At 42.9% G+C, this 23,498-nt stretch overlaps 2 protein-coding genes across 3 annotated transcripts in view; one reads left to right on the plus strand and one right to left on the minus strand.

Moving 5' to 3' along the window:
- Positions 1-14,746, plus strand: part of LOC143514204 (scavenger receptor cysteine-rich type 1 protein M130-like) — a 30,516-nt gene extending 15,770 nt beyond the window's left edge. Inside the window, exons 9-25 of the mRNA XM_077005119.1 lie at positions 4,131-4,427; positions 4,547-4,846; positions 5,488-5,799; positions 7,243-7,557; positions 7,646-7,978; positions 8,205-8,519; positions 8,817-9,122; positions 9,291-9,338; positions 9,508-9,822; positions 10,556-10,609; positions 10,719-10,868; positions 10,974-11,072; positions 12,854-12,919; positions 13,004-13,078; positions 13,358-13,420; positions 13,548-13,610; positions 14,136-14,746. Of these exons, the coding sequence (XP_076861234.1) occupies positions 4,131-4,427; positions 4,547-4,846; positions 5,488-5,799; positions 7,243-7,557; positions 7,646-7,978; positions 8,205-8,519; positions 8,817-9,122; positions 9,291-9,338; positions 9,508-9,822; positions 10,556-10,609; positions 10,719-10,868; positions 10,974-11,072; positions 12,854-12,919; positions 13,004-13,078; positions 13,358-13,420; positions 13,548-13,610; positions 14,136-14,149 (3,125 nt within the window). The 3' untranslated portion in view covers positions 14,150-14,746. The remainder of the gene's footprint in view (positions 1-4,130; positions 4,428-4,546; positions 4,847-5,487; positions 5,800-7,242; positions 7,558-7,645; positions 7,979-8,204; positions 8,520-8,816; positions 9,123-9,290; positions 9,339-9,507; positions 9,823-10,555; positions 10,610-10,718; positions 10,869-10,973; positions 11,073-12,853; positions 12,920-13,003; positions 13,079-13,357; positions 13,421-13,547; positions 13,611-14,135) is intronic.
- Positions 14,747-14,787: 41 nt separating this feature from the next.
- Positions 14,788-23,498, minus strand: part of tmtc2a (transmembrane O-mannosyltransferase targeting cadherins 2a) — a 34,626-nt gene continuing 25,915 nt past the window's right edge. For both annotated transcript variants that reach the window (XM_077005126.1, XM_077005127.1), the window contains 9 exons: positions 23,254-23,368; positions 22,933-23,018; positions 22,485-22,669; positions 21,520-21,598; positions 20,583-20,704; positions 19,606-19,687; positions 18,505-18,619; positions 17,599-17,662; positions 14,788-16,369 (listed from right to left, as the gene is read on the minus strand). In XM_077005126.1, the coding sequence (XP_076861241.1) occupies positions 16,190-16,369; positions 17,599-17,662; positions 18,505-18,619; positions 19,606-19,687; positions 20,583-20,704; positions 21,520-21,598; positions 22,485-22,669; positions 22,933-23,018; positions 23,254-23,368 (1,028 nt within the window). In that variant the 3' untranslated portion in view covers positions 14,788-16,189. The remainder of the gene's footprint in view (positions 16,370-17,598; positions 17,663-18,504; positions 18,620-19,605; positions 19,688-20,582; positions 20,705-21,519; positions 21,599-22,484; positions 22,670-22,932; positions 23,019-23,253; positions 23,369-23,498) is intronic.

Below are 23,498 nucleotides of genomic sequence, written 5' to 3' on the forward strand. Positions count from 1 at the left end.
TTATTTATTTCAGTTAATGAAAATGTTTTTTTAATATCAGTTTTAGTTTTTTCCTTCATTTTCGTTAACAATTATAACCTTGTCGTATGCGTGCTTTTGCCGCAGTCCCGTCTCGGTACTGGGTTCCTCTGGATTTCAGCAGTACGATGGGCAGCCGCTTGTCCCAGTCGCACTGGTTATCCTGGGTAGCCATAGCCAGTAGAGCGGCCGCTCAACCAGCCCATAGCTCTGTGGGTGAAGGGGAGTCATCCTTGTTTTATAGATCCCGAGCAGGCAGCAGACCTCGCTCATCACTTCCGATTCAAAGCTACGGCCTTGGTCAATGTACAGCACCTCCTGTACTCCAAATCGGCACCACGCCCTGGTGGGGTATAGCACAAGCCTCCAGCCACTTGGTGAAGTAGTCCATAGCGACCAGCCACCAGGCCACCAAAATCACTGCCATAACCACCCCAGAGATTTGGTCACGCCAAAGTGCCCTGAGCCAGGCAACCTGTGAACTGCATTCAAGACCTTGTCACGCAGGGTCCACGGCACCACCACCTTTGTCAGCCGATGCCCAGCATTTGGATCCTCCCATATGCAACACAGTACACCCCCCACCAGTTTCAAACTGTCCCAGTTCGAGTGTAGGGCTTTGGCCACGGGACCCAACTGAACCACGAAGTTCCACTCAGGCAGGGTGGAAGACTCTCTGTGTGTCAGCCAAGGCTTCAGCGTGAACACAAGACAGCACCAGGGGGCTAGGGGGATGGGCTGACCGCTGCACACTGTCTGACCTGAGACGATTTCCACTCGGCATGTAAACAGCACTTGCAGTCAAGCGTGGCGCATGGTCGACATGACAGGGCATCCGCGTTGCCATGACCACGGCCCGGGTGGTGCTCGTCCATGAAATCAAACTTCTCGAGCCTAACAAGCCATCTCACGAGCTGACCCTCTGGTTCGTGAATACACATCAGCCACAACTGTGACACATGATCAGTGTGCAGCAGGAACGGCATGCCATACACATATAGCTGAAAGTGTCTCAGACCCTCCACGACAGCCTACAGCTCACACCAAGTCACGCAGTAATTTCTCTCTGCCTTGTCCAAGCGGCGGCTGAAGTACGAGATCTCCTGCTCCGAACCATTCTGGACTTGGAATAGTACCGCTCCTAGACCGTGGTCAGTGGCGTCGGTATCAACAATGAACTGCTTGGTAGGGCCGGGGTATGCTAGGATCGGCGCACAGTCACTGCTTCAGTGCACAGAATACCAGCTCAGCGTCATTGGACCATCGAAATTTAGTCCCGCTGCTACTCGTCAGGTGGTAATAGGACACAAAATGAAATGCTGGTAGTAGGACACAAAACCTAGGAAACTACGCACTTGCAGGGGGGTGGGCCATTCTCAGATCGCAGCTGCCTTGCCACGGTCAGTCACGATTCTCTCCCCGCTCACTATGTGCGCGAGGAAAGTGATACAACGCAGCAGGAGGTTGCATTTTGCCGGGTTGAGGGATTGGTTCACCTCCTTCACGAGGCCCAACCCCAACTTCAGGTTAGTCAGTGCTGTCTCAACTGGCGGCGTGAACTAAAACGTTGTCCAAGTACACAAGACATTTGTTCTTAGGGACACCAGGTAGGACACGTTCCATAAGGCGCTTGAACATAGCCAGAATGGAAGGATAGTGAACTGCCACAGCCCTGCGCTGATTGAAAACGCCGTTTTGTCTCTAGCTGAGTCCACCAAGGGGACCTGCCAGTACCTGATGCACAGGTCTAACGAGCTAAACCAGTCAGAACTGTCCAGCTGTTCTAGGGTGTTGTCAATGTGGGGGATTGGTGTAAGAGTCGAATTTAGTGACCGCTTTTAGGCGCGGGTAGTCCACGCAAAATCTCCAGCTTCTGTCCTTCTTTTTCGCAAGGACCACGGGTGCGAACCACAAGCTAATTGACGGTTCAATGACACCTGAAGTCGACATTTCATGGATCTGCTGTTCAGCCACCAAACGCTTAGCCAGCGGAACACGGTGCGGTCTCAACCGTACCGGCTGGACATCCCCCATGTCAATCAAGTGGTTTGCGAGCCCTGTCCTAAAACATTCATGCTTATTGGTGGCGAACTCCCCCCTGAAATGCTCCAACAGCTCCCAGAGTAGCTATCCCTGCGGTACAGACAGACCCGACTACTACAGTTTGCGAAGGAGTGACCTTGAGTCGCATTATCGTCACAAACACTGACCGGACGACCATTCAACGTCAAGGTTCCGCTTTTGAAGTCGATAACAGCCCCCACACACTTCTAAAAGGGTCCTTAATCTCTCCCACCCAGAAGACGTGAGTCCAAGGTCCCTGTCCAAAGTCCAATGATACTTTGGAGTGCCCCACTAGTTCGAGATGGTCACCGGTTACTGTAGTCAACCCAGCACGCCCACGTGTAACAGCTGAATCTCCCCAACCCCACCCCCCAAATCATCAGCCAACAGGTCAGGCCGGAGTAATGAGACCGACAACCCCAAACTTACATTTGATGTAATGTCCGTGCTGTCCGGTGACTTTCGAGATGAATTCAGAGGGCACAACAGAGTAGTCGGGAGTCGCCGCGTGCCTCACTGGGTGGTTCCCGGCTCATTTCCCGGCACATTGCTTTAAGTAGCTTTGTGACCGTGCTCTCCACAGCGCCAGCACAATAGTGGGTTGTTCGGCGGGCGGTTGTGGAGTCGGGGTGCTATATTCCAGTCGTCGCTTCTGCTGGAGAGGTAAGGTTCCGCCCTGGTCGCTGCATTCACAGCGCCATCGAGTGTTTTCGGGTTCGTTAGCCGGACATGCTTCCTCAGGCTGCCTGGGTCCAACGCGCATACAAAGCAGTCCAACAACAATTGTTGGGCATAATAGGTATGCCTGGTGCACCAACCTCGGATCCCAGGACGCCAATCCGTTCTCCACGTTCAGTTGGACAGCAGCTGTTTGGCCGCAGATTCGTTGGGCTGTCATTGGGTCTGCAACGCCTTCCTCAACAGTGCAAGTTCTCACCCGCATTCAGCGGGGAGTTCCACAAGCACTCTGAGCGCCGGTCCTTGCAATGTCCTTGCACCGCTGTCTCCATGTCGGTCCATCACTTGTAGCTCGCCACAACCTCTAACTGGGCCTCGAAGGCCACCTAATCTGCTTCGCCATTGTAGTTGAGAAGGCTAAGATAGCGTGCCGGGCCAGTCGCCATGGGTACCGTCTCTCCAGGTTTTCCGCTGTCACTTATATACAATATTTATACAATATAAAACTCTATACAACATTTACAAGAACAAACAAACTCTTCAACAATTTCTACAGAACTGCGCAACTTCCCAACTAACTAAAGGGGGTTTTAACCATGGTCCGAAATAGCACAATCACATAGACATACAGTACAACTCTCAGCAACTAAGTCAATCAAATCAACAGAACCACCACCCCCATGGCGCAAATGACTGATCCGCTTATAGTTGCTTTTTCTGCATTCCAATGGTGTCTGCATTCCATTAATTTCTGCCTTCTGGGTCTTTACTCCCAGCGAGACAGCTGTGGTGCCCAGGAACTTCAGTTCCTCCACCATGGAAACCACAGAGCCATTAAATGCTGAGGTCCACAAAGAGAGCTGTTGCATATGTTCCAGGACTGTTGCATGAAGTGCAGGGCCAAATTGACTATTAGGCCTCTTTTCTATACAAACACTGCAGGGGATGCAGCTGAGAATTTGTGATGGTCTTGAGGTAGGCAAGGACAACCGTTCAAAGACCTTCATGAAAATAGGTCAAAGTTTCTGGCCTGTAGTCATTAAGTCCAGTAATGTTCCTTTTTGGGGGGACCAGAACGATAGTGGATGCTTTGAAGCATGTGGGAACAGAGGAAAGTTCCAGAGATTTATTGTTTATTGAGGTGAAGATTGGTGCTAGTTGTTCACTGCACTACTTAAGGGTGGCAGGAGAGTACAAGTATGTAATACAAAGCAGAAAAAGAATGTTCTGATTATTATTCTACAGTGTTTGTGTTTTAATGATACTTTTCCTATTTGCTCTGATTAAACAAAAATTCAAGAATCTGTACAAGCACTTACTCAGTTACTATGAAGTTTTCCATGTTCTCCGTTCCCTTATTAATATTTTAGGCGTGAGGCTGGTTGGAGGTTCTCACTGCTCTGGGAGAGTGGAGGTGCTTCATGGGAAGACCTGGTCCACAGTGTGTGATGCTGACTTTGACCATCAGGATGCAGAGGTTGTGTGTAGAGAGCTGGGCTGTGGGCGTCCTGTGGCGGTGCTGGGAGCAGCTGCATTTGGCAGAGGGGAGGGCCAGATGTGGACAGAGGAGCTTCAGTGTAGAGGCAACGAGTCTGACATTTACTCCTGTCCAACATCTTCTACACTCAGAAACAACTGTTCCAGTGGTGTGGGACTGATGTGTGTTGGTAAGAGTTGCTTTTTAACCAAATTCACATTTCATAGAAAACACAATTTTTTAGTTCAAAATAAATCATACGTGCCTCTGTCTTGACCAATTCATCTCATTTTCTTCTTTGTCATACAGGCAGTGTTAGGCTGGTTGATGGTGGCAGTCGCTGTGCTGGGAGAGTGGAGGTTCTTCATAGAGGACAGTGGGGAACAGTGTGTAGTTATGTTGTAAAACCAACAGCTGGAGTAGTGGTGTGTAGAGAGCTGGACTGTGGAGAGCTAGTGGAACTAAATGTTGCTGATCCAGGGTCAGGACAAATTTGGATGAGTCATGTGGACTGCAGTGGATCTGAGTCCACACTGAAACACTGTGGATCACTGGGATGGGGTGAACATAGTTGCAGTCATGCTGATGATTTAAAATTAATCTGCTCAGGTATGTTACAATCATGCTTAATAATAATCAATAGTCTGTCAATAACACAAGATATAGACAATATTGAAGATGAGATAAATACAAGAGTTACATAAAATTAATTTTAATACAAGTTTGAGATTTAGCTCTTGACAGGGTACAGCCCCTAACTTGTCCCTTTGGGTGTGTCTGTGTTATTTATTGTTGCGTCCATCCATGTCCATATATGTGTTTCCCTACATGTGGTTCTGGGTGTGTGTGCATGCGTTGCACCTGTTATTTGTCTCGTTACCATTGTGTGTTGCACTTGTTCATTGTTTGTTAGTGTATTTAATGTGTGTTGATGTTGTGCCTCTTACTTGTCTTTGTTTGAGTCCTATCCCTGCCATGTTTGTCTAACCTTTTCTTTGTTGCTTAAGCGCTAACGAAAATAAACGCTGTATGTTAAAATCAATGCTGTATGTTGGCATCCTCCCACACCCTTCGCGTTACAGCTTTTGTGTTAATCTGACCCTAATTCTAGACCCACTAGGTACAAATTATAGATCAGACCCTCTTTGCTCTGTTAATTAGCTAAATCTATTTTAAATAACGGAATGTTTGTGCACCATCCATGTTAATGTCTGTTTTCCACAGTGTTATTGGTGTTATTTCACACACAGGTCATAAGATGTCCAGACTTACAGACGGTCCTCACCTGTGCTCTGGGAGAGTGGAGGTGTTTCATGGGAAGACCTGGGCCACAGTGTGTGATGCTGACTTTGACCAGCAGGATGCAGAGGTTGTGTGTAGAGAGCTGGGCTGTGGGCATCCTGTGGAGGTGCTGGGAGCAGCTGCTTTTGGCAGAGGGGAGGGCCAGATGTGCACAGAGGAGCTTCAGTGTAGAGGCAGCGAATCTGAGATTTCTCTCTGTCCAACATCTTCAGTCAAACAGAACTGCTCCCGTAACCATGAAGTTGGACTTATCTGTTCAGGTTCAGTATTAATATTTATCCATTTGTCAGTGAAATATTGTAACTATGAGATGCTCTTAAAGAACCATTTGTAACTGTAAGACTGTAAAAACTAAGTAACTATTAGGCCTACTTAACAAATTGTTAAATAACTTGAGGCACATATCAAACAACCTCAACCATTTGAGGAAAAACATTTCAATAAAAATATTTTTTGATTATCCATCAGGGCTTCTGTATGTCTGCTTTCTATGGAAATAAATCAGTGTCACCTGAACCAGACCCCACGATTTCTTGAAAAAAAAAAATCTGGAATTTAGTCAGGTATCCAAAAAGTGAAGCCAGGAGCTGGTGTCAAGCTGCCAAGGTTCTGGTGACACTGAATTATCTCCATAGCTCTTATGAAATTGCTAGATCCCCTGTATTCTTGTTGTCCATGCGTTCATCAATAAAACCAGATTACCATGTGTCTCTTTGGCCAACGGTGTTCAGATTTCCTTCTAGTTCCATACCTCATATCTGTCTGCGATGGTGTTTCTTGACAAACTGATATTTTAAAAAGTTTGTATCTGGTTGGGGCACACCTAACTCATACACTCCAAAAATAATTTATTTAGTCAGCCACAATAAATCTAGCTTTCTCTGCTGTATAATTTTTGACTGTAGCTTTTTCAACATACAGTATATTTCTGCAATTGCAGTCTGCACTTAAATTTTCTATTTATTGGTTTTCTTGTAAGTTAAATTGGGCATACTCAGCTCTGTAGGCCTATTTGGTGTCAAAATGTCACATATATTGTATGATGTTCTCCATTAACACCGACACTGTATCATAAATCAAAATACATAGACATACACTGCAGATTTTCTCTTTGAAGCACAAATGTATTCGCTTTCCCATCTTTGATTAAATTGCCTTCATCAGGTTTTCTCTTTGACATTTTGGGATTGTTGAAAATGTAACACCGCAATTGTGGAGCAATAAACCTCAGAAGGACACAACCTATTTTTAGAGCTAGAAGAGCTAGATTTATTATGGGCAAATCCAAGATAAGAATCGTTAAGATGGTCCATGGTCATATCATTATAGCCAGACAATGACACCAGACAAACATGCAGAGATTTTATTGTCATGCTAAACAATGAACACAAAATCAACTCACTATTGCGACGACCACGGACACTAACAACAGTGCTATATAACAAAGACCAGCGACAAGTGGTCACAAAATTAACATGCACTGTTGGAGATTTTGTTTATGTATGATTTTAGAATGTACCCTTTAAAGCAGTGTAGTTTCATTTTGAGACAATCATGCGTATTTTAAGTTCTCGCGTGCCACGTAAAATGACGTGGCGGGCAACATTCATGGGCATGGAGTTTGACACGTGAAATAATATAGTAAGCAATTTGTTGTTCTTGTCTGTTTACATATCTGTAATCAGTTCTGTGTTGTTTTACAGGTCACACAGCAGCACGTCTGGTGAACGGCTGGGACTCCTGTTCTGGTCGAGTGGAGCTCCAGTACCTCAGTGACTGGGGCTCAGTTTGTGGGGGAAGCTGGAATATGAGAGCTGCCAGTGTCCTCTGTGGACAGATGAAGTGTGGGAGTGCTGTGGCTGTGTTGGGGGCGGACTGGTTTGGGGAGGGGAGGGGCCACATCTGGGCTGATGTGTTTGATTGTCATGGGGACGAGACACACCTGTCAGAATGTCCCATCTCATCATGGAGTCGAGCAGAATGTTCTCATGAACAGGATGTTGGAGTCATCTGTAATGGTGAGATCCTCCACTCATGTTCACTATGATAGTGAAGTTTAAACCAAATAAATAGATTACTAACATTCTTAATAATATTCCTGTGCAGGTTCCTCTCAGGTCTTTCATGAGGGGCGAGTGCGGTTGTCTGGAGGGAGGGAGTGTGAGGGGCAGGTGGAGGTTTTCTTCATCCAGGACTGGAAGAGAGTTCTCCTGGACTCCTGGAGTGTGTCTGAGGCCTCTGTGGTCTGCAGACAGCTGGGCTGTGGCTCTGTGCTGAACTTCTCCAGCTCCTCTCCATCCAGTCCTGAACAACACAGCCACATGTGTGTGACGGGGTTCAATTGTTCTGGGAGTGAAGCTCATCTGGGTAACTGCAGCAGTGCAAAACTCCTCAACTTCTCCTGCAGCTCCAGGGAACAGCTGTCCATCACCTGCTCTGGTAAGTGTTATAACCTCTCAGCATAAAAATATACCATATTAATGATTGCACACCACATTTTTGACAACCTTATCATATGTAAAATAGATTTGTAATAATATAAGTTATAGATGATAAATCTGCACATCAGGAATGATCAGTCTGAAATGAACATGTGATGCTTTGGTGAACTTTAAATTTGAGTGTTTCTCTGTATGTATTTTGAGACTCTGCCTTTCTTATTCAGCCCACAGCTCCATCAGACTGGTTGGTTCTGGTGGAGACTGTGCAGGGAGGCTGGAGGTTTTCCTCAGTGGTTTGTGGGGGACAGTGTGTGATGACTCATGGGATATTGAGGACGCCCAGGTGGTGTGCAGGCAGCTGCAGTGTGGAGTGGCCCTCAGTGTCCCGGTACCAGCCTGGTTTGGTCCTGGAACTGGACCCATACAGCTGAATGAGGTGCAGTGTGAGGGGAGTGAGACGTCTCTGTGGAACTGCAGCTATCAGTCTGGAGGAGAACACGACTGCAGACACAAGGAGGACGTAGGGGTCGTGTGTTCAGGTGAAGTTTGCTGACTGCTGCTGTCACTGCATTTGACTTGCTTGTTATTTGTTCTTTAAAGTGTTTAGTCATCATCACAAATGTAATTAAGGCTATGTGCATTACCATCTGTCAATTCTGTCAAAAATTTGCCTTAACAGAACACATTTTAACATCTTAACAGAACGTTTATAAGAACACCTTTATAATTGAATGTAACCTATAAAGACACTTGATAATGTGTATTTATGGTGTGGGTAGAATTTATCATATAGAGACTGACCAAATGAGTTTCATTTACATTCTTTCTATCACCAGAGTTTAAAGAGATCAGACTCACTGAGGGGTGTGAGGGGAATCTGGAAGTGTTCTACAATGGATCCTGGGGGAATGTGTGTGTGAATGGGATGAGTGAAGAAACAGTAAGTTTGGTCTGTCGAGAGCTGAACTGTGGAAGAACAGGCAGGGAGTCTGGTGCCAGAGCAAGAGTGGAATCAGCTCCTAACTGGCTAGATCAGGTGAAATGTAGGAAACACGACTCCACTCTGTGGCACTGCCCATCTGAGCCCTGGGGGAAGAACGTCTGTGATAATCGCAATGATGTGGCTCACATTACCTGCTCAGGTAGGCAGATTCTTTCTTCATAATTTGGCCTGTAAGTGTATGCAAAGATTCTTGCAGATATCAAGGTCTGAGTTAATTTCAGAAATAAATGTTATGAAATGGTATATTCACAGTGAGGGCCATATGATCATTTATTTACAGTGATCATTTATCTTACTGTACTCACAGGTGAGCAGTATTCATTCTCGTCCTTACCGCATCAAAGACACTGCTCAGGTAAGGATGCATGACAGCCAGTTAGTCATTGAGAGCATGAATCAAAATTGTTCCACTACCTTCTACTAGGAAAAATCTTACTCAAATATGTCAAGAAATGTGGCGTCTGATGAACCAGACAGTTGTGTTTCTACACTGTTTCTCCCTCGTGTCACATGTGTGTGTGTAGATCTCCTGCCTCTCAGGCTGAGGGGAGCAGAGGGAAGCTGCTCTGGGAGTCTGGAGGTTTACCATAACGCTGTGTGGGGCTCCGTCTGTGGTGATCAGTGGGACATCAGGGACGCTGAGGTGGTCTGCAGACAGCTGGGCTGTGGGAAGGCACTGAGGGCTGATGGGGGTGCTGCTTCTGGTGCTGGTGAAGGGGTGATGTGGCTGAACAGAGTGAAGTGTAGAGGGGATGAGATTCACCTGTGGGACTGCAGTTATTCACTAAAGAACCACACCGACTGCTCCCACAAAGAGGACGCTGGAGTCACCTGTGCAGGTCAGAGGAGCCTGCAGACAAGTTTCTGGATTTGGTTAACAGCTGATTTCACATTCAGTAGCTAACAATAAAAATGTATTGATTTAATTTGTAGCCTAATTATACCTAGTTATGCATCTCTAGATGTTGAACTCAGTGCTGAGGAAATCACCTATGCAGCACATCAATAAGTGATGTTGCTTTGAGCTGATGCTTCAGTAAGAAAAGACTCTGATTGGTCAGAGGTTTTATACCTGATCCTCTGTCCTCACATCTCATCCTTGCACCTTTTTCATCTACCCAGAGGGAGGAGCTAAGTCATGAGGAAGAGGTGCAAAGAAATGAGAAAACATTTGAAATGAGAAGAACCTTGTAATTCAGTTCTGCCCTCCTAACTGATGTAAAGCCTGATGTATAGACACACACTCCCACTTATTAGTAGAAGTATCACACAGTCAAATATGAAAATAAATGAGCAAATACAAATGTCATCAGAGGCTTCATTATTCAAGAAAGGCATTTTTGGTTTATCAGTAGAAGCAAACTCACATTTGTGCAGTGAAGGTGTAAATCCAAGTAGAACTTTTTAACAACCAATTACATTTTCATTATCATGAGTATCAGCATCATTAATATCAAGAACAGCATAAATATTAGTTAAACAACAATATGCCATAAACAACAACAATAATAACACTAAACATCAAAGATAATAACACTTGTTCACCTCACTAGTTTGGTTCTCTGTTTATAGACATATCTGGGCTCCCCATTATTACAAGCGAAGTAACCACCGACACCATCTCAGGTCATATTCATATTCATATTCATTCCTCTCCCACATTTTTCTAAGACTTTCAAATGAACCTGTCATGAGTTATACAGTTTCTCTTCTAAAGTTCCTGTTCTCTGTCCAGTTGGTCACTCCGAGATGATACCAGCCAGTCCTCCACCAGCAGCTGCTCTGTCCGCCCCTTCACTGGTCCTGCTGGTACTGGGAGTGCTGCTCTTTCTGGCCTTAGTGCTTATTGCTGGGCTGGTTTACCAGAACGGAGTGCTCAGGAGAAGTAGGACACACTCACATATCTAGTGTTTCAGAGAATTTACATAATTAAACTTTCAGTCTGTCATCAGTCTCCTGGAACCATGTCTCTGTGTGTCTTCACCTCCAGTGCTCTCTAAGAGGAGACAGAAGATTCTGCCTGAGGTAATCTATGAGGAGATTGACCACAGAGTCCTCAGTGAAAGATCTCCTATCTCAGCTCAAATGGGTGAGTGATATGGAAGGGTAATCAATCAAAAAATCAATCATAGTGTGTGTTTGACACAGAGAGGGAAAGAATGAGAAAAAAGGAGAGTGTGTGTGTTTGTTAATTTAAATGAAGCCAATTGTCACATACATAGAAATGCAGAAAGAAACAAACATGAGACTCCAAATTAAGAGTTTAATGAAACAAATGAAATTGAACAGAAGAAAGTTAACATATTGACAATGACCAGCAATCAATCAAAGAAACACATGGGATGAAAAAAAATTTACCCCCAGGTGGGGTAGCAAAGAGACACTGACATTTCTTCATATAGACACTTTAAAAACAATATCCACTGAAACATGAACAAGATCAATTAAGGGGCGGGGTTACAAAAGACCAGGCAGGGAAAACTGGAACGTAAACAAAAGCACATGGGAATGAACACAAAAACTTGACAGACAAATGGGGTCGGATCCAGACCTGACAAGACTTGACAGACAGAAGGGGGCAGCACCAGATGTTACATTAGCATGCCAGGTTATTGACAAAACTATAAATTTAGATTTTAGTCTTATTTGATTTAGTCTTATTTGGTCTGTTTGGTTGTACTCCATTCCATGTAGAGTCTGGTCCTCCTAGTGTTGTTTATTTTTTTAAGGGTACCTAGGTTATTGTCTGTAAGCCCTGTTCACATATTCTACCTATGTATTGGATGTTGTCTTGTTTGTCTGTCTAGTCTGTTTGTTATGCCTCACCGTCCTCGTGCCCTCCGAGTCGGCACAGTTATTCTAAAGGAGGTTGCTAATGCAGATTGTGTGATCCAGGGCTGGCGCCAGAACATATACAGTGGGGGGGTGTCAGAAAATTTCGGGGTGGAGAACGTAAGTTGTTGAGTGGGGGGGGGGCATGTAACGATTGTTGAGGGGGCGAGGGGCGCCATGTAGCGATTCTTGTAAAATAAATGGGTCTTATTATTTACATTGAGGGGGTGGGACACCTCGCCTGAGGGGGCGATGCCCCATTTCGCCCCCCAATATATATATATTGTTACGGTGACAGTCCCGGACCCTTCCCTGTGGGTGTGCCGCTACATTGTCTGCGTGCTGTTATGTCCATATTAGTACTTCCGTGGGTGTGGGTTGTCCGTGAGCGTGTTCGTAGTATCACCTGTGCCTTGTCTCGAGATCACGAGGGTCTGTTAATCACCTATATAATGTGAGTTCGTGCAGTGTCTTGTGCTCGTCTTTGTCTAAAGCTACGTGTCAGTGTGAGAGTGTGTGTGTGCTGCTTGCGCTCCGCACAGAGCTTACTTGTGTTGTTATTAATAAATGTTACTTGTGCACCGTATACGTCGTGGTGTCTGCCTCCTGCACCCAGCGTTTTATATATATATATATATATATATATATATATATATATATATATATATATGTGTGTGTGTGTGTGTGTGTGTGTGTGTGTGTGTGTGTGTGTGACGGGCAGGGTAAGCGAAACAAAAAGGAAGCGATCACGCCAAGTCTCAGGGAAAAAGTATGGTTTAATAGAGTGCGCAAACCAAAAACCCGTGACTTAGATGCAAATGATGCAAATGAAGGATATAATGAGGTACAACTGGTACAAAGACAAGACATATATAGACAAACAAACGACCCTCAGGTGAGATGGATCGCGGACTCCGCCCACCTGAGGGACGAAACACAACAACAGGACAACTGCCGCTGTGGACGGAGGTGACCGGTAGGGGCCGCCGTACCGTGACAATATATATATAATACAATTTTTTTTTTTTCGAGTTACAGCTAAATCCATCAATGAAGAAAAGACTGAGTATTATGATGATGCCTTCACCAGCAGTGGTCCAACAAGTATGTTTGTTAAATTCATCACTTCAATTAAATGAAAGAGATAATGACTGAAATTACTGCATCAGCTTATTTTATGTGATTTAGGTGCCACACGGACAGAAAACACACCAGAGAGTTATGATGATGTCATGTCTGGACAGGCACCTGATAATGTAGCACGTATGTTTGAATATAACCACCACACATCTGGAAAATGTAGTTCTACTAATAATTTCATAACTCACATTACTGCCCAAATACAGAACTGCTATTGTACGACTTCAACTTTTATGCAGTTTGACCTTGTTATATTGACAATCTTAATTATGCAAAGAGAATCTTGCATCTATTTTTGTTAAACTGCACCTTTAGATTTTAACATTACTCTGCACCTTCGATCTTAAACACAATAAGGACAATCATTGACATCTGATCGTATTTATCTCTACATTGTGATAGATGATGTGGTAGAGATCTACGATGATGCCATAACTCTTGGACCAAACTCACATCTTACATCAGGTTGGTTTCTTGGGAGAGTTTCTCTTACAATGATGAAGGATTTCTAAGCAGAATGAAACACATTAATAATGGTAGACATGTTCCTCATTGATGTTAATGGTATTCTTGTCTACATGTGCTGCTGTAGCTCTCACCCCAGAGGACTATGATGATGTCATCTGCCCTAGACAGGACTCAGGAGGTGGTCCAGGTGAGAACAGGGGCAGTTCAGCTGGAGTCCATTCTAATGGGGTCATGTTTGCACTTTACTTTCACATTCCACCTGTGCTACTCATAATTCGTATTAAAGATGGACATATGATCTGACATATAGTGTATAGTTTTATAGTGTAATGATAATTCTGATGTCAATTTTGCAGAATGTGTTCTGGTGTTCAGCAGGAATCACCATTTATTGTTCATTCATTCACCATTCATTTATTTATTTACAATAGTAAATAAAATATCAAACTGTCCTTCAAAATGATATTGTAGCGCTTTGAGTGTTGCGAAGTGAGGAGGCGGACACAATTGCTGAGGAGAGTGAGATTTATTAAAGAGGAATCCAAACTTGGGGTTGTGAAGGCAGGCATGGGTCAAACCAGAAGGACCATGAAACATAACCAACATGAAGCAACATACTTAAAACATATTCTCCTGTACAATTTTCTCTGACACAATATTTAGAGACATCATCTTGCAAATCTTAATTGGTGTATTTACTCTTGTTATGTAGTTTACAGATTATGATAACCTGAAAGTCACAAAGGAAACGCTTCAGACAGAGAAGAGTTCAAGAAGCAGAGTCCTTTTGCTCAGGAAATGACAACCTCTTACATTTACATTTAGGGCATTTAACAGACACTCTTATCCAGAGTGACTTACAAAGTGCTTTGGAACTTTTGAAACTCAAATAGTAACTAAATCACAAATGTTTAATGTCTTGCTGTACCATTTTATCAAAAAGGAGTGGAAGCATCATAGAAATACATATTAATCCTTTAATATGCATAATTTACATACATAACATTGAATGCATGTCTAAGTGAATTCATCATGTGATTCCTTGACAGACTACTTGCTTTTCTTGCTCTCTGTAGTTGCTTACTAAAGCATTCATAGCAAACATGCTTATCAAGCACAGATTATACCTACATCAGGATGACAGTACATGTGCTCTCTGGGACTTGAACCCATGAACATGGTGTTATCAGTGCCATGCTTCAACAATCATTACAAGGCTTTCTTATTCGCAATTAGTCAGGCTACAGATTATTCTCTTTGCCCCAGTTTTATATTGCATTTATATTATATAATAATATAATATACTATTGTATAGGCTTACCCCAAAATCACCAGTGTTAAATGTTTGATTCACTACTGAGTGAATAGCAGTAGATGCCTTGACTTGCTTTGACAAGCTCCATGTGACCAAATACCTTGAAATGAATAAAGTATTATTGCACAATTATGTATGGGTTTTATTTATGTGCATTTCAATAACCATTACTCGTCATGAACCTGTGTATTAACAAAATGTAAGCAGAATCTTTATCATTAAAATAACTACTGTTCCAAATAAAAGGTACATGAAAGGTCCAGAAAGCCAAATTAACCCATGCCTGCAACTCGTGATCATTTTCAACTGGGCTGGTTACAGGAACATGGAAATAATATGCACCCTGCACATGAAATAAACACTAGCATTTTAACTAGTATTAACTAAATTAAATCCAATTGCTGCTCCAAAGATTTTAACAGCCATAAATAAATATTTGTTTGTATAACATAACTGTCACAAGAGCTTTTTTTAATCAGGATTGTTTATTTTACACATGTGACACAATCATGGATAGCAAACAAACAGTCCTGTTTTGGTGTAATGCTTATTTTGTCCAGAAGATGGCAGAAAAGTTTCTTTTTTTTCTGTTCAATAACTTCCATTTTTTTACTCAACAGTTACAGTCTCTAGCATGGCATTGCGGTTCAACCACAGTGAAGTAGGACATTTGTCTCGCCATCATGCATCTCCCTCTGTCCATCGTCCAGTACCATTTAATGCACATGTTAGGATGCATCTTTTATGTAGAAATTAAAGGGAGTTAGATCCATTTAATAAATGAGTGTCCACTTTGAAATAACACAAACATTTCCAGGAAAATGGCTTGTGTTGTTTTATTCTGTTTTTGTGACAGTCATCCAATAAAATAATACATTTTTACAAAACTACCAGAACAAAATGCTCCATAATAAATTACTGCTGAACTAGAATCTATCACGTTTCTATTTCAAAACTTATAAAACTTATTTTCAGTCCAGACTGTTATGAAAGGTAAATAAATGATTTGATCACCAACATTCATGTCAAGTGGTTTGCCCAACCAATGCATCAGATCAATTATGAAATTGTAACATTTTCACTTCCAAGATAAAAAGCAAAAAAAAAAAAAAAAAAACCCTAGCAACAAATGGGATTCTTTCATCTGTGCATCATGCACAGAAGAAGTTCCTGCATATGAACTACTGACTTCTGACCCATATTTCTATTGTTCATCCATCAGACATAAGGGTCATGTTGATCAGGTCCAACACTGAATCAGGTCCCACCCAGAAATCAGAACCACATTTCTCATCCTGTCAATCTCACAAGCTAAATGAAAGCTCTTTCTGCTCTAAAACGTGTGGTGATTGTATCTGGTAGCTGATTCTGCTACCAGATGACTAGCTCCGCCCACACCAGAGACTCACAAGCCTCAAACTTTCACTACTAACTGTGCTCAGCCATAGAGGTCATGAACCCTTGCTGCTCAGGCCCTGTTTGTGCATGACGTTCCAGAGTTTGTGCAAGTTGGACTGTGTGATCAGATCATCTGGCTTCAGTTGCAGTGCATGAAGGTAGTGGACCTCAGCCTCCTGGAGCTTCCTGTTGAGGTGGAGGATGGCTCCAAGGTTCATCAGGGCAGCAGCATACTGAGAGGGAGATGATTAAAAAATGTAATACATCATCACGTAGATTTGTTTTATACATTTTTGCATGGCTTTAGCTGATGTAGGACTGCTGGAAGGGCTCACAGGTTCGGCTTCACTCTGTGATATAAAACAGTGTGAAAATGTGATGTGTGTGGAAAGTCGATTTGTTGTAAGGTTATATATTCAATACAGCAAAAAATCTTAAGCATTAGCATAATATTGAGCTTCAGAGGTGTACAGTGTTCGACCCACTGCAGACTTCATTACAAAATGTTACTTTGGCCAACTCCACAGGCAGCAAGCACCTCGCCAACAATATTATATTAAATATAGCCAACCTGTGAATCCCCTTTACTGTTAGCAATGGGGGAAAACTAAACCAAGTAGTGTCACAGAGCAGCGACGGGCTACAGGGCTACAATCTCTCAGCTGTCCAGTCACCATCCTTTAAGAAGGTAGATAAAAAACAAACAAACACTAACCTAATATCAGTTTTCTTGTTCCATATTTCTAAGCTGCATCTACAGGGAGTTGATGTTTTTTTCATGGAAATAAAAATAAAACCTTTTTTTTTTAACCATTTTGGAATCGAAACTTGGAATCCATAAGAACCAATAATCAATAAAATGCAAATGATACCCAACCCTATATACAGCTGCCCCAATTCACAAATACCCCAGGGCTTTAGTAGCCTAACTGTATTCAAATTACATGGAAAAGGGGTGCAAATAGACTGTTGGGTTTTAAGGTGGACTGGAAATTTTGAATAAAAAATCCTGAAGAATATGCTAAGCAGCTAACTGTTCATTTTGGATCTAGAAAGAATCACTATCTTTATCAGATTAAATGTATATTGGTTTTAAGTGAAGAGAGACTCGTAGAAAAGGTAGCACAGTGAGACAGCTGCTGAACACACACACACACACACAGATGGAGATAGAGAGAGAGAGAGCAACCTCACAAAAGAAGTCATACTCCACTTTTATTTCAGATGAAACAGTAATAACTCATATCTTTCTTTGAGGAAAAATTTTTTGTGTAGAGGAATATGGAAAACTAATGAATCACCAAACTTTCAAATTGTTTTGAAATATGGTTTACGAAAAATACTTTGAAGACTTTGCTAAGTAATTTCAGGTCAAACCACCTGAGCTGGACGCACACTGGATGGACTATAGTGCCGTAAATGTGTTCATGCTCTAGCACCTAAACAGAGCTGATGCACCTACGTTGGGTCTCAGGTCTGCTGCTCTCCTGTAATACCGTTCAGCTGCATCGTTCAGACTGGCCTGTCTGGAGGGAAGGTACACAACATGTGTTAAGAACAGAGTGCACATGCAGCGTATCAACACAGTGAGCCACCGCAGTCTTTAATCTCCATGTTTCCTTCTTTGGACCAAGAAGATAAAAACCTCTGAACAAAACACAAGTCACAAGCTCTATGTCGCCCTCTGATGGAGCACAATTCAGATGTTAAATGGTTCTTAAAATTTGAAAACCTTTAATGTCAGTAAGGAGCTAGAATGTTTATCATAAATTGTAAATTACTATCATGAAAATGTAGGCTCATCCCTAATCTTCACCATTTTGTGATCAACGCTGACCTTGATAACCTGCATTACATCAGGATCACCTACTATCTTGCCAAGCTAGGTGGGTTCTGTTCTTCACCCGCTTTGACTGTATCGTCTCACATCAGCCAGACTCTACACACAGACACGTGCTGCAGCAAATCCATCAGCCCACACCATGACAGAGTTGGCTATTACTGTGCCGTCCACATGTTTGATCAAATACCTGCTGTACTGGAAGAGATATGGAACAAAGGAATGAAGCTTGCTGCCAATAGACCTCATGTGAACACCGCCTATTTTGTTTGAAACAGTCAATGATTTATGTATGTTTTCCAGTAGTGTCATCTCCCCTACTGTTATCATATCACTACACTCTCTTTTTGTTGTGTTTTGTTGCCATATTTCATTGTGTACATTTATCCACTTTACTCAGTTCCCACATCAGTTTTGATAACAGGACATGAAGGTGTGGTGTTTATCTGGGAGGTGTGAAACACTCTCTCCCTCCGTCAGCACGCTAAATAGATCCTCAGCCTTTACGGGTCGTCTCCTCTCACACACCTGAGCATATGAGCTGCACTGAAGACCACGTCGAACTCCGAGCTGTCCAGGTCGGCCGCTTTCTCCGCCATCGCTGCCGCTTCGCTTAGACGAGACCGCTCCAGCAGAAACTGTCCTGCGAGACGCAGATGGACAGAGAGAGGTTTGCTAGAGGACGGTCTGTGTAAGCAGGAACATCCCTGTCCTGATATGATGAGAGTGAAAGGTCTGAAAGGCTCACAGAAGGTTGACACAATCCTCAAAACACGTGAAGGTGCTGCTACTAATGAAAGTAATGTGTTGTGTATGTTTGTGTGTGTGTGTGTGTGTGTGTGTGTGTGTGTGTGTGTGTGTGTGTGTGTGTGTGCACATGTGGAATGCCTGAATGCTAAGCATCCGTGTGGTCAGGAAGGTTGCTAGTGTAAACACTAATCACCATCCCCTATGACTGCATGAATATAATTTCCAGTCCACTCTGTAACGTTGTGCTCAAATGAGTACATTATGTCTCGCACACAAATATGGATGCATGAAAACTCCAGAGATATATAAATATTAACCGATAGTGATATAAGACATATCTCTCTATATGACATCTACAATGCAATTTCTATCACCAAATTAAACTGTGATCCATTACCACCAGTAACCTACTTAGAAAACCATTTAACCTCATTCTAGTCTAGGTGTCCGATTGCTCTAGGCTAACTAGCTAAGTCCTTAACCTCGGTGAACCAACACGAAGAAGAGCCCAATCTATCCCATTAGAGTTTTAGAGATTAAGACTATTTATAAAATCCCCTGCAAAAAGGCAGAAAATTCAAATTATGCACCATGTAAGTAACATATCGGTCATCTCTCCTGCAGCTGCATGTGAACGGAAGGTGGTGGTTTCCACAGTCAGGGGCAGGGCATGGGCGTGAGGTGGGGGTCTGTGTGTGGGGAGTGTCTGTGCTCGAGCCCTGTGAATGTGTGCACTAATGCATGTGCCATGCTGAGAAAGGCCACCTTCTAACCTCTAATTAACAGATTATTAACATCTTGTTGATTATTAGAAGGGAAGTACAAGGTTCAGAGACATGTTATGATATGTAAGATAAGGAAATGGTAGGTCTGACCTACCGTAGTGCATGTAGCTGTTTCCTTTGGTGGGCTCAAGGTCTATGGCCTTCAGGAAATAATGCTCTGCGTCTTCTGTATGGCCCTGGTAACGAGAACATCATCGCAGGGTTCACACCTCAGCTGCACCACAGCAGATGCCAGCGAGTCAAGGTCACGGTTCCCCAAATCAGCTCACAACTGATCCTCTTTTAACGTGCGCGACAAAACCACCCACTGAATGTGAGAATGAGATCTCGGTTCTCTCAGAACGGACCACTATGTGGTAAAGGCTGAGTGAATATCACTATCAGCGTCGTGCCAGCTTTTCCACTCTAGCTGACTGCGCAAGCGTACACACTCCTCTTCCATCTGCTTTGCATTAGTTTAAGAAGCTCCTGTGATGCCTTCGATGCTTGGTTGCTGAGGGCATTTATAAAACAGGACGTTTAACAGATGGAAATACAATATAACAGTACTCCTAATGCCAAACGGGTGTGAAAGGAGATGTGTACATGTGTGTGTATCTTTGAGCAATGTGTATTTAACCTGTACATTTATTTTATAGTTGTTCGCAATTACAGATAGTTGACGTTGCATGTTTGTCAAGCCTAATGTGTTAGTAAAACCTCCATTCCTTACACCACTGGCTAGTCTCTGACCACAGGACCACTGCTGACTGAACATTAATGAGGCTTCAACGACTGAGCTATTTTAGTAGGCGTTGTGCTCGTAGCAGCTTATAAGGTAACAGCAGTGAGGATGGAGTTTTTAGATCTGGCTGTTTTAATTGCTGAGCTGAAATTGTTCCACCACCCAAAATTATTAATTGACTCAGAGATGTGTTGCCATGGGATATTTTATCCCAGAGAGAATGATTATGTACCTCTTGGCATGTCAGTGATCCAAGTACGTTTAAAAAAGCAGTAAACCCCCAAACACAGTACAATATAGGGAAGTACAACATCAGTGACAAGGCCCCCAAAAGGATTCAGACTCACCATCATGGACAGCAGCTTGCCATAGGTCAAATGGGCCGGGACGTGGTCGGGCTTGGCCTTCAGTGACTCTCTGTACCAATAGCCAGCCTCCTCAAGCTTGTTCAGTCTCATATAAGCCTCGCCTGAGGGGGTTACAGCAAAACCCAAAGGTGATAGGTCACTTATAAAAATATACCCCGTCCCTTAATTAAATTCAAACTTCCAGGTCAGCATGTCAGTTGTGCCAATTGGCCAACTCACTATCCATGATACTGCAGATGCCCACAGACTCAGTAACAGGTCAATTCTACAGGTTTGCGTGCACACCACTCAGGTGAACTCAATTACTTCAAGTAAGTATGCTCCTGGAGAAGCATTTCCATTAACCAATCGTTGCCTTCTGATGTCATCGCTATGTGGTGTGCACGTCCCTGACTACTGAGTCATTTACAAATTTCTCTACGGTTGTTTTAATAACCTTTGGCTCCACATTTCGTTCCTAAAACTCTTTTAGACATACTGAAAATATTAAAACAGTAAACATGTCAAACCTTAGTCTTTTATTTTAATTAGCCTCCTTTATAGGGCAGACTTTATGTAAAGCTGATTGAGCAGTTCTCATCTTATTTATGAGTGTTTTTAAGTGTTATTCCAGAATCGTTTGGAATCATCATAGTGTTTATCCTGGATCACTCACTGGTGCGATTCCAGGCCCATTACTGCCATGTGCTTACCATAACGCCACTCTAGGCTATAAGCCAGATAGCCACTGCACAGGTTCGTACAGTACAGCCTGCTACAGATACACGAATGCTGGACCATTTCTATCAGTAAAGAACGTTCCCACAATGTAAAAGACACTTACATAAATAAAAAGTGTAATAAAAATGTAACGAGGTTTTCTGAGAGCAGTGACAATGTCGTAGTTGGAAGGGAACATGTTCAGGTTGCCACTCACCCATCATATTGTAAAGGCTCTGAGGGGCAAAATGGTGAGGCATCTTCTTCACTGCTTCTTTATACATGACCAGAGCCTCCTGTGGAGTCCACAACAGTGGTACATGAGAGAAGCAGCCAGGCCAGGTTAAGTAGTCAGTAGTCAGGCCAGGCTAAATAGTCAGTAGTCAGCCAAGGCCGCTGAACTCAAGACAAATGTAATAGTGGAAATCATTGCATACTATTATGTGCAGTGGCTTTGTCCTCCATGACTTACAGTTCTTAAAGAAAATGCAGAAAGACTTACAAGCACAGATACATTTGGCTTCTTAGGTTTATAAGATAGATCGGCAGACACATGACAAAAGTGATCCGTATTCAGAGCTGTACTGAACATGTTTTTAATGTTTTTTTTTTTTTAAGAATAGTCAAATCTTGAGGTTAAGGTTTTTCGTGTGAAATATTCAGTGGACAAGGTTCTCAGTTATGTCTAAGCACATTCCTTTAAGCCAAAAGAAATATACAATATAAAACATGGACTAATAAAGTGGTAAAATATCCTGTCAGATGCAATAAGACATAACTTAAAAGCAGGAGATATAGCCATTTTACATTACATTTAAATAGATTATTAGAAAGATAATAATATTAGCCTAATGTATTGATGTTGATAAGGTCATGCATAACAATGAAATTTAGTTGAGATTTTTGCAAAATGTGTTTTGGTACATTTCAATCTAAGATGCAATCACGTTCATTGTCTTCCAGCCTATAAAACAGCACACAGTTCCACCGCATTGTTCACTAGATGTGAGGGATCCTCACCAATAGGGTCTCCACCTCAAACCTCGAGAGGAGAACAGATCGTGCACCTTTTCAAACCTGATTAGTGTCTCAAGTCAATTTGGACACCACAGTGCATAGCTGTATTCCCTTTACTACTGCGTTAGTGCCGTTCCCGTGATGTTGGTGCAGATCACACGGTACCTCCTGATGGTCCTGTTCATGCAGCAATTTGCCCAGATTGTACAAGCAGCTGGCCACCGAGCTTTTGTGAGCATGAGGGTCCTTCAGATTCTCGTCCGGGATGGCAGCACAGGTCTGAAATGTGTTTTTGGCCTCCTCTACATTGCCTTGAGACACCAGAATAATACCAGTGTTCAAATACGCAGCTGTAAAGGAGACAGAAGACGCAAGACAAATAGTGAGGAGGAGCTTGAGGGGAATGAAGAGAAGAACAGAGTTTTACTGAGGGAGCGAGTGTAAAATGACTGATTTATTCACCTGTAAATCCTTAAAGACCATCACTAGCGCAGATTAGTTATAAACAAATAAAAACCAGACTACGAAGTGTAATTCACTGAAATTAAGAAGAGTGAGTTCCATAACAGACTCTGCTGTGGGATTTATATGAAAGACAGAGATCAGGTCTTACAGGCCAGGGTGGGTCTGCTCCCGATAGCCAGTTTATAATAATGTAGGGCTTCGGAGAAGCGATCATTCTCCTGCAACAGCAATCCCCTGAATGAGAGGTTGAGGGACAGATGATGAGGTGTAGTGCCCAGGCGTGTAGACCACCTGTTTAAAGGCTGAATAGTGTGGGTAACTGCACCACTTTAAGCAAGAGCAGTGCTTGTCTGCACCCTCCAAAACCAGCTAATCAGGCTTGATGAAATAACAATCACACAGTTTGGCAAGGACAAGGGGAAAAATGCTGTTTCAAAATGACTGTGAGGGCAGTAAGACAGAAACTCACAAGTTGTAAAGCATATCAGCCATGTTTCCACGGTAGTATAGGGCATTTCTGTAAGCTTCCTCTGCCTCTGCCATCTTATCCTGGTTCTTCAAGACATTGCCAAGGTTACCCCAAGCTGAGAAATGGAAATGTTGCTTAATAATTGTTAGAATGTATGTCTCCATTTTTAGAACTTTTGAAACATTCTCAAATGTTTGTAAGTATCAAAGGACAACAGTCAAGTCAATTTACATAAAAGACATCAA

Source organism: Brachyhypopomus gauderio, chromosome 5 (genome assembly GCF_052324685.1).
Source record: "Brachyhypopomus gauderio isolate BG-103 chromosome 5, BGAUD_0.2, whole genome shotgun sequence".
Taxonomy (NCBI): Eukaryota; Metazoa; Chordata; class Actinopteri; order Gymnotiformes; family Hypopomidae; genus Brachyhypopomus; species Brachyhypopomus gauderio.